Below are 11539 nucleotides of genomic sequence, written 5' to 3' on the forward strand. Positions count from 1 at the left end.
TATGTATTGATAGGCTGATTTTTAGGGAAAACACAAGAATGATAATACAGAAAAAGCTTCCTATAATAGAAACCCAAAAAGGGGTAGCAGTTACGGAGGCGGAGGGCGAAGAGGTACTAGGTGTAGGAGTAAGGGTAGGCGTCAAAGAATATAGACTGGAATAGAAACACTCTAGAATAGGGATTGGTAGAGCCAATAAGATATTGGCAGGGGTTCCAGTCTTAAGGTACAGTTAACTGTAGAGGTATGAGAGTAGACGGGCAAGGGGACAAGTTGGGGTAGAAGAATATGATACAAAGAAAAACAGAGTTGAAGAAGGGTGGAGGACCTGCTGAAGGTATAAAAAATTGGATTACGGGTTGAAGGCAGACAAAGCTAGAGGGGCGAGAGTGCACCCATTTAGGTGAGGAAATCAGGGGAATGTACAGGGAGGAGGACAATTCAGGGAGCAAAGGCATCCTCGCCCTATGAGAGAAATAAGGCATTTAAAACATTTTTTTATCAGAGATATCATACACATCTGTTACATATTGACTTTCTTTGTAAATCCGTATATGTACATAGTTTCCTCCCAAAAATTCCAAATCATATTTCTACTACATATAAACATATCTACCCAATCCCCTGCAGCCCCTTTTCTTCCATCCATGTTATAAGAGGTTCCCATATGCTCTTGCCTTTCCTCCGGGTCCTGACCCCTTTACATTTATACAAAGCGATTTCTTGACGGCCCAGATATAGTAGCCTGTAGAGCCACTGAAAATATGTAGGAGGCTTACTATCCTTCCATCCTGTGGCTAGCAATAGGCGTACTATCACCATTCTTAAAAACACAAAATCCCATTCCCTCAAAATTATATTTAATTGCGCATCAAAGCCTAACAGCATCACTGTTGGAGTAATTTTAATCTCTCTACTGAATACCTGAAACCAAAATGTTTCAATAGCCTCTTTTAGCGGGTTCAACTTTACGCATGAAAAGAACATATGTATGCTATCCGCTGGGCCCGCCTGACATCTTGGATATTTATAATTTTGCCTCTTCCCCCACCCAAATAATTTATCTGGCGTGTAATAGAGATCGTATATTGTTTTATATTGCTGAGCTGTGAGGTTGGCTGCCATAAGTACCTTATTTCCAATCTCTAACACCATATCGATATCTATTTCCCCATCCTCAAGCTTACAAGCCCACTTGGTTTCTATTTTACCTATATCATCTGGTATCTTTGCTGTTAATTTATGATTAAAATCCTTAATTTTACTATCTGCATTTTCCATCATTTTCAAAATAGGAGCAGCATCCATGTTGATAGAGCCTGTAGGAAGCTCTCTAATTCGGTTTTGGATTTGTAGATATTTAAAGCAGGAGCTTTGATATAAGCCACATTTTATACCGCATTTGAATATAAATCTGCAAAAAATATAATCCCTGCCTGTTCCCATTTCCTAGCCATTCCATAATAGTGTTGATGCGAAGAAGTCAGTGTGCCAGAGTGAGGTGTATTTATTATACCTACTGATTTTAAAGATTTTTTTCACTTTTTTCCAAATTCTTAGCACCATCTGGATATATCTATAGCGAGGGTTTTTATATAATGTATCTAGCTGTCGTTGTAGTAGTCCCGTAACTTCATTACCCGTGGCCAGTTGGTATATAGTGGGTATTTGAGATCGTTCCACCTAGTCCCTTTGTAGACGATATAATGACCCGGTTTGTTGCAGGGCCATACACCAATAGTACAACTGTACATTAGGGGCTCCACAACCTCCCCGGTCCCTCGGTAGCGTCAGGTATTTATAGGCATGACGCACCTTTTGATACCCCCAGATAAATTTAGAGAACATTGCCTCAATTCTATGTATTTTAGTAGCAATGAGCTCCAAAGGTATTGCCCGAATAAGATACAGAATTTTAGGGAAAATCATCATTTTAATTACGTTTATTCGTCCAATAATTGTAAGATGTAAGTTATTAATGCGTTTTAGGTCATTATTTATTCTTTGTAATACTGGATCAATATTAATCGCCCAAAGTTTGTTAATGTCTGCTATTATTTTGACCCCAAAATACGTCGCTGACTACACGAAGATCTTTAAAAGAGCACTTTGCAGAGCAGATAATTTGCGTTTTAGTTTTGTTTGAGATACCCAGATTTTCCCCCAAATTCGGCTGCCAAACTTTCAATTTCTTTGATAGCAGTTCGGGGTTCAGCTGTAATAATTGCATTATCGTCTGCGTATGCTAACATTTTTGTCTCATCTAATATTTTAACTGGTTTTATCACCTGATTATGTAAAATGCGGTTAATAAAGGGGTCTAAATAATATGCAAACAATATAGGGGAACAGGGGCAGCCTTGACGCGTCCCCCTAGCTATCTCTATCCTCCTAGATGTATGACCCATAATTTGAATCTGGGCATGCGGTTTAAAGTACATTACCTGAAGAGCCTTAACAATTCCTGGGGGAAATCCTCTATCTACCAAGCTCCTCCATAAATATCGTCAGGCCACTCAGTCAATGGCCTTCTCCGCGTCCAGGAGGACCACAGCCATTTCAAGCTCATCCACCTCTGCTATATCCAAAATTTAAATTACCCACTTTGTATGGTCTGTGGTCCCCCTGCCGGGAACAAAACCATGTTGCCATGGTGATATGAGAGCAGCAATGGTCTTTTGTAATCGAGTAGCCATTATTTTTTAGTACACTTTAGCATCCGCATTAATGAGCGATATGGGGCGATACGATGAGGGTAATTCTGCAGGTTTATCTTTTTTCAAGAAGACAACCACATCCGTATCCTGACACGGGAGGGATCCCTCTATACTGAATACTGACAAATCAGTCTTGCATAACAGGAAGTATTTGGGGCAGTAATAGTCTATACATTTCTATGGGGATTTTATCAGGACCTGTAGCTTTCCCCAATGCTAGGGATGCCAGTGCCTCCTGAACTTCCTCTACAGTTATTTCACTTTCCAGTTCTAAGGCGACCTCAAGATCTAGTCGTGATAGGAGAGGATATTAATCTGTTATTTCAACATATACGTCACCATCCAGTGAGCTTTCTTCTGAGCGATGCAGCTTAGTATAAAATTCCTCAAATTCCCCGGTTATTTCTTGCGGTCCAGATACTAACTGATTATTTTTATCCCTCATTTCGACTGTTATTTCTAACAGATTTCTGTTGTGTTCTTAATGCTAAGAGTCGTTCCGTAGCCTCCCCATATTCGTAAAGCTCCCCATGATATGCTTGAAACGTCTGAGCAATTTTATTCTGGAAGTAAGCATTTATTTCTGATTTTGCTATGGCGAGTTTAGTCATTTGTTCAGCTATTAAACACTATGAGCTCCCCTTGTTTATTATCTGAGTATGTTCTGCCTCTAATTTAGATAGTTTGTTAATTAGTTGATCAACTTGCATTTTACTCTTTTTCTGAATGCGAGCCGCATACCCTATTATCTGACCTCGCAGGGTGGCTGTAAAGGTATCCCAAACTATCTCACGGAAAGCACTATACCTATTGCAGTCAAAAAACTCCTGTGCCCATGGTTTAATAAAGATGCAAAATAAGGGATTAATGTCATCCGGAGAAAAAAAAACTGCAACATCAAGTGATTTCATCACTGTGGATCTGACATCTTTGGAATGCTATTCACTTAAAAAAATTCAAGGAAACCGGCTTTTGTTGAAAGATTCTCTAGAATAGAATATTTTAAAACCATTACAAAGTGAATTTCATCAGATGTGCATACAGCTGTGACAAAGGCCTCGCTCCCCCTGCTCCCACCATCTTGGTAGAGAACTGCAAGTCATTGACCTGCTGAGGAAAAGTTGTCGTAGAACTCATCTTTGGGTTTGTGCTAGCCTAATGCTGGGTGCAATCACAAACTGTTTAGCCAGGTAGAAAAGTTATAACACAGCCTTCCTCGGAGTAGGCAATGAGTTTTCCACACATGCCTTTGAGACCGAAAATGCCTTCTTAGTTCCTCCCAGACCACTGCTGAATCTGATTTTTCATTGTCGTAATTGGTTGGCAGACTCACATGACTGCGCCTCTCACCTGTGTCTGGGCCCAGGAGAGAAGGTGCTTAACACTGCATGTGATAGGACGAGCAAAGGTCTATGAGGATGCTTATTGAAATTGGCATTTCATTGTAATATCGCATTCGTGTTATCCCTGAACCATTCCGTGACTTGACATGTTGACCTGTTAAGCGGTGTACAAGTCATGCTGAGCGGGCATGCATTGTGGTGCTGTCTGCCAGGTATGCGTTGCATTCTACTATTATTGTCGAAAGGCAGACTCACTTCTGCATGCTATTATTGCTGCAAAGCTCTTGCCTCAAGGAGGGTCGTATCTGCCTCAGAATGTGTACCTAGGTGCTGGGATCAAGCTACGTTGAATTAATGAATGATAATGTAAAGGTGGCTTCATTGAACACTCCCCGTCATCCCCATCCATCCGTTGTGCCTGACCACATTGGGTTGAACACCACCAGGGTTCAGTACCTGCTTCTTGACATTGTAATTTGTATTTTGTTCCCTAACCTAGTTCTCCCTTTAGCTTGACCTGAGCTGCAGTTCACCAGGAGTACGTTAAGGTCGCCGCCTTGTAAACTATCAAGTACTAGACTTTTTTTTCTCCTTTTCTTCCTTTTCTTATCACTAGAGCCCCCTCGCTGCTGATCTGTTTGCAGTAATGATTCTGGTGCCACAAACACACCAGCCAAATATGGCGCTCGAAAAGAGGGCGAGTGCACGACAGAAGAAGTACCTTGGAAATGTTTTTTTTCCATTGGCTAGCTCCATTTCCTCACTTGTGCTTGTTGCTTATTTAGGACGCTGTTGTATTCCATATGGTATATAAAGCTAGTAGCGCTCTTCCCTGCTACCTCACTGCACAGTTTACCTATCCTCTGGGATGTTTACATTATATCTGCTCCTGGTCACTGTTGTCTGTACTCTTTGGACTTGCCATCACGTAAGAATTTCTTGGATGTTATAGAGTTTATCACCGACCCCAATATAGAGCAGACATTGGACCTTCCACATACTGTACAAGTCCTAACATCCATCACCACGGAGATCCCAAGTTTGATCACTGCTTGTGTGTATGTTTTCAGTATTTCTTGCTGTAAGTCTCAGAAATGTGTTGATAAATTTACATTGTCTAAAGAGTAGATGTCAGTGGAAAAAGTTCCATAGTTTGAGCTTGTGGTGTTTTGATGGTGTGACTAGCATGAAGCAGCCTGAGCCTCTGACCATGATCCACGTCTTACAAATTGAAAACTGTTGCAAACCTCAAAAGGTTCACTCTATCGTCTTTTCTTTATGGCTGTTTCGGTGCAGGTGGGTTTCGCCCACTGATCAGACACCTAATAAGAATAAACCACTGTTGTGCATTCCTGAAAGGGAATAACGTCCCCACGTTTCACTCCAATGGCTTATTGAATGTATTTTCTCAATTTCCTTTGATATGAGTAATCACAACGTTCCAATTGTTATTTATTCTGAATGATTTCTTCTGAGTAATTCATCAGCTTGATAGTGTTAATCGTTCACAATACATTTTTTTTTCATCAAATTCATTTCCTTAGAAATCCCAATGCATTTCGGGACAGGCCCTTCATCAGGGGGATATGTTCTATAATATAATCAACATGTGTTGTCAAAAATAATCCAAAATGTAACAACCTAGTACAAGAACCTTCTTTAGAAAATGTTTTTATTCACATCACAGATCGTAAGTTGCAGTTAAGAAACAGAACCAGATAGTCATAATATGTAATCCTAAAATAATCCATCCCCTAGGAATGCGTTGAACTCTCTGATATTTAATTAAAGTACTCTAACATGTCCTCCTATGCTTTCATTACCCAGGTGTTTCACTGTGTGCACTTTGAGTGTCCGGCCCAGATCTCTGCCCCCACCCCGTCACCGAAGGAGGAGAAGAACGAACCAGGGGCTTTGGATGAGCAGCTTTCCGGTGGTCCGCAAGGCATGGCCGCCTTGCTCCTGTCTGCAAATTCAATCTCTCGATCACAAAGTCAGCAACAGTAATGCATGGGTCAAGAGTGAGGGCCTGAACCTGGTGAAGATAGAAGGGGCAGCTACATCATCCTTTCCCTGAAGGCACTTTCTTACGTCCACAGTACTTTGGAGCCTGACAAGAGCTGTTGGAGTAGGAAAGGCTTCCCAAGGACACGAGAAGCCTGCAACACCCTCCTCCGTCAGTGCAAATCAGCCTGACTGGTGGTGGGAGAAAATTGGTCTTCAATCTTCATCAAGTCGTCCATTAATACCCTACCTCCCTAATCTCAGCTAGGCAAAGGGGCGCAAGGGATTGTAATTGGCAGACCAGGCTTGGAATACAAATGCAAGCCACACATATGGACGAATTAAATGTGATGATTAGAGGCGTTCAGTTCTTTGCATCAGTCCTTGGAGCAGGCTCTGCTGCAGAAATGTTCTCTTTTGTGTGGCACTGCCCTACCATTTGACCTTTTTCCTAAGTTATGTTGTGTGCATTTGCAGATTTGTTCTTCTGCTGCTGTTTATCATGTTCCTGGCTCTGTTTTGCTGCTCTGTTGTTGCTCATTAGATCCTCTACAATGATTGGACTCTGCAAGAAGCCTATCACCCATGGAGGGCCACACATAATGGCGCGGCGTCCCTTCAGCAGTGCTGCAGCGATTGCTGAGTTGCCGCTGTGACATTGCTGGCAGAGCGCTTCATCCGTCATTTCCTGCGCTCCTCCTAAGTGGGAGGCTGTCTTTAAAGTTGCAAAGGACGGCAAGTAAATAATGACTCTTGGTCCTCATTTAATCCTCTAAAAAAAACTATTTGTTTTCCATAAATCTCTCTAATAACTGCTGCAGAGCGGCATTTTCCAGGCCATTGTTGAGTGCGGCAGAATTGAAGCCCTCATGCTGTCCTTTTGATTTGCCTCCAGTTTACTCTGCAGTATGGGAATGTGTCCCTCCTTTTCTGGCCCTGGAATATTGAACCCTCATTTACTACCCACCTTTGTTTCCTCTCGAGATTCTCCCTCTGGTGTTCTGGTGTAGAAGCTGTTCACTAAACCAATCCTAATCCAGTCGTTCCTCTCGGCCTGTTGGGTGGGTGCAATTCTCTTTAGATTTGACCTTCCAGGACTGTAAGGCGGCGCTGGATAATAAGCCTCTATAGCGGCGCTGTGGGTTTAAATTACAGTGTATCCGACGCTACTTGCGCCCCACGCATGGTCCACTGAAGGATCACAATACTGACCTTTATCCAGCCTGGTCTTTTTATCAGCAGGACAAAGACCTGCAGACCGGCCCTTCATGTACGATGGCTCTCAAGCCCCAAAAGAGCCACCTCTCAAGTTTAATATCTGGGATAGTTTAAAGCAGGGCTTGTGGCCCTCTAACCTTGCCTTTCCCAGTGAGTTTCAAGACACTGGTGCCCAGGAAATTCGAAGCCTAATAACGTCCAAGGGCACAAAAACAGGACTGAATAGAGGTGCAGAGATCTACATTGTTAAGATGTAAATAGTCCAGTGCTGTGTGTGGAGAATCGCGACAGAACTCCTGAGCCACAGGCGTTCCACTTCCAACCCGTGTAAACCTCCCTAAAGTTATACATGTACACAAATCCACCCAGTAAGATCACACCAGTAAGGTAAGAGGGTTTAAAAACATGACTGCACTCAACTGTAAACCATTGCATATAGACCAGATGAGCAGCTGGCATTCATGCAGAGCTCCCAGAATGGTTAGAATTTGGCTCAAGCCTATTTATTGTACCTGATGCTGACCTACTTTACCTTTTGTTTCACCAACCAGGATTGTACTAACTGAATGTTGCACTTGAGACGAGATAGGAACGTGTTGCAAGATCCCGAGATCTGACATCGATCTTCTAGGAAGCTCCTCGCCCTTTGGAGGCTTTAGTCTGGCGCCAGAGGACTTTGAGTACCAGCACGCAGTGCTTATATTAGTGCACCAGTCGTGATATAGAAGAACTTATTGTGGATACACATATTGTGGAGGCGCTTCGGTCTGGTTAAGACTAGTTGAAGGTCACATTTCCATGCCTGCTAAACACATATATTTTTGTAGTGCTGCTTCTTTCAGCCACATGCAAAGTTGGATTTATTTAAGCTACTGTTGTTTGGATTCAGATCGTACATGGCAAATAAAAAAGTTGATTAACGCATTATACTTTCCGTCTTGTGAACCAGTTTGTGCACGGGTGTAGGTCCATTGAAGGCTGAACGAGCGCAGCACACCGTGCTGTGACTGTCCCCCAAGCTTGTTATTTTTGGGTCAGTATTTGCTGAAGAACTGTTGATGAGTGACTGTAGCCCATTGCCTTGATTTTCCTTATTGCCAACTTGGGTTTCACTTATCTGTGATATCCATTGTACTATGCACATAAAAGCCTATCTAACTACATTTTGACTAAGTAAAGACAACTCCATATTGGTTTGAAAGCTACTGGATCAAGGTTGTTTTACAGTCGCTTTACCATCTTCTGTTGTAATCATGGCAGGCGCCATAGATAAATCATCTTCACGCAAAATAACGGTTTTATTGCCTCAACAGTCATACAAATGTGATATTTAAAAACTATTGGTTTGTACAGATCGTGGAGATAATCCGTCTTTTGCTGGCACATCAACAATATCAAAATCTAGGTGGCCTCTCCATCCAAAGGGATTTACTTTTTTGAACGTGCTTGAACGTTTCAGCCAGACCTGCAAGTATCGCCTCATTTGCCCTACTCCCCACTGGCCCTGCCCCTGCTCCCCACTGGCCCTGCTCCCCACTGGCCCTGCACCTGCTCCCCACTGGCCCTGCCCCTGCTCCCCACTGGCCCTGCCCCTGCTCCCCACTGGCCCTGCCCCTGCTCCCCACTGGCCCTGCCCCTGCTCCCCACTGGCCCTGCTCCCCACTGGCCCTGCCCCCGACTGGCCCTGCCCCCGACTGGCCCTGCCCCCGACTGGCCCTGCCCCCACTAGGCCCTGCTTCCCACTAGGCCCTGCTTCCCACTAGGCCCTGCTTCCCACTAGGCCCTGCTTCCCACTAGGCCCTGCCCCCCCCCCCACTAGGCCCTGCCCCCCCCCCACTAGGCCCTGCCCCCCCCACTAGGCCCTGCCCCCCCACTAGGCCCTGCCCCCCCACTAGGCCCTGCCCCCCCCACTAGGCCCTGCCCCCCCACTAGGCCCTGCCCCCCCCACTAGGCCCTGCCCCCCCACTAGGCCCTGCCCCCCCCACTAGGCCCTGCCCCCCCACTAGGCCCTGCCCCCCCACTAGGCCCTGCCCCCCCCCACTAGGCCCTGCCCCCCCCACTAGGCCCTGCCCCCCCATTAGGCCCTGCCCCCCCCCATTAGGCCCTGCCCCCCCCACTAGGCCCTGCCCCCCCATTAGGCCCTGCCCCCGACTGGCCCTGCCCCTGCTCCCCACTGGCCCTGCCCCTGCTCCCCACTGGCCCTGCCCCTGCTCCCCACTGGCCCTGCCCCTGCTCCCCACTGGCCCTGCTCCCCACTGGCCCTGCTCCCCACTGGCCCTGCTCCCGACTGGCCCTGCTTCCCACTAGGCCCTGCTTCCCACTAGGCCCTGCTTCCCACTAGGCCCTGCTTCCCACTAGGCCCTGCTTCCCACTAGGCCCTGCTTCCCACTAGGCCCTGCTTCCCACTAGGCCCTGCTTCCCACTAGGCCCTGCTTCCCACTAGGCCCTGCTTCCCACTAGGCCCTGCTTCCCACTAGGCCCTGCTTCCCACTAGGCCCTGCCCCCCCCCACTAGGCCCTGCCCCCCCACTAGGCCCTGCCCCCCCCACTAGGCCCTGCCCCCCCACTAGGCCCTGCCCCCCCACTAGGCCCTGCCCCCCCCACTAGGCCCTGCCCCCCACTAGGCCCTGCCCCCCACTAGGCCCTGCCCCCCCCACTAGGCCCTGCCCCCCCCCACTAGGCCCTGCCCCCCCCCACTAGGCCTGCCCCCCCCACTAGGCCCTGCCCCCCCCACTAGGCCCTGCCCCCCCACTAGGCCCTGCCCCCCCCCACTAGGCCCTGCCCCCCCCCCCATTAGGCCCTGCCCCCCCCCCATTAGGCCCTGCCCCACCCCACTAGGCCCTGCCCCACCCCACTAGGCCCTGCCCCACCCCACTAGGCCCTGCCCCACCCCACTAGGCCCTGCCCCACCCCACTAGGCCCTGCCCCACCCCACTAGGCCCTGCCCCACCCCACTAGGCCCTGCCCCACCCCACTAGGCCCTGCCCCACCCCACTAGCCCTGCCCCCCGACTGGCCCTGCTCCCCGACTGGCCCTGCTCCCCGACTGGCCCTGCTCCCCACTAGGCCCTGCCCCCCACTAGCCCTGCCCCCCAAAGCCCTGCCCCCCACTAGCCCTGCCCACCACTAGCCCTGCCCACCACTAGCCCTGCCCACCACTAGCCCTGCCCACCACTAGCCCTGCCCACCACTAGCCCTGCCCACCACTAGCCCTGCCCACCACTAGCCCTGCCCACCACTAGCCCTGCCCCCCACTAGCCCTGCCCCCCACTAGCCCTGCCCCTCACTAGCCCTGCTCCTCTTTAGCCCATCCATGCTCTCTGCCCTCACTGGTGCTTTTTTCTCCTGCACTCTTATTTGCAATCCCACACCTGTTCTGTCATCCGTTTCAGCCCCAATTGTATCATAATTTTCTGTTTTATTATGAATTCTTGCTCGGTTCTCTCCCTTGATCAGGCTCTGTTCTCATTTTCCCTCTTTCTACCTCTGTCCTGATCAGTTCCAGCTCACGTTTTGCTCTCTGTTTCTGTCCTTATTGATTTCTGCTCACCTTTCAGTTCTCTGCCTGCATCTCCCCTGTTCAGTTCTTGCCCCCTTATTGGAGTCTGTTGCGGTGCTCATTGGTTGTTTCTCTACCTCATCTTTTTCTACTTGTGTTCCCGTCAGCCACAATCAGTCCATGCCTCCATTCTATTTTCTGTCTATCATGAACAGTTCCTTCCCCCCCTTCTGCTTTGTTTACCTGTCCTTATCAGTTCATACCCATTTCTGCTCTTAGCCCACCTGCCCTTATCAGCTTTTTCTTTCTTCAACTTTATCTACTTCAGTCTTTATATTTACCTGACACATTTCTGGCTTGTCTACCTACATTCAAACTTTTACACATCTGTTCTTTTTCACCTTTCCACTGTCAACTTATCTGATCTTATCAGTTCTGCTTTATCTACTTCTGTCCTTATCAGTTACTGATTAATTTCGTATTTCTGCCTAACTCTGTTATCAGTTCCAGCTGGCTTTACTAATCACGAGTTGGCTCTTTGTCGTGCAGAGTCATTGCTACCCTTATTGTCTACCTCCCGCTGCTCATCACTCCTGGCTACTTATAATCCCCCCTCTTAGAATTTCTTGCTTCTCTTTTTAAGTCTGTCTCTAGTTTCCTCAGTTCTGAATTGATCCATCTCTCTTCTCCCTTTCCTGCTCCCTGCCTACCTCTCTGTTTACGTTAGTTCCTGCTCTCATTTCCTTAAAAAAAAAATTAT

General features: G+C 47.3%; 1 protein-coding gene across 2 annotated transcripts in view; it reads left to right on the forward strand.

Moving 5' to 3' along the window:
* BTBD9 (BTB domain containing 9) overlaps positions 1-8211 on the forward strand; it is a 751707-nt gene extending 743496 nt beyond the window's left edge. For both annotated transcript variants that reach the window (XM_078647358.1, XM_078647359.1), the window contains one exon: positions 5888-8211. In XM_078647358.1, coding sequence (XP_078503484.1) covers positions 5888-6067 — 180 coding nt within the window. In that variant the 3' untranslated portion in view covers positions 6068-8211. The remainder of the gene's footprint in view (positions 1-5887) is intronic.
* Positions 8212-11539: the final 3328 nt, after the last annotated feature.

This window comes from Lissotriton helveticus, chromosome 6 (genome assembly GCF_964261635.1).
Source record: "Lissotriton helveticus chromosome 6, aLisHel1.1, whole genome shotgun sequence".
Lineage (NCBI taxonomy): Eukaryota > Metazoa > Chordata > Amphibia > Caudata > Salamandridae > Lissotriton > Lissotriton helveticus.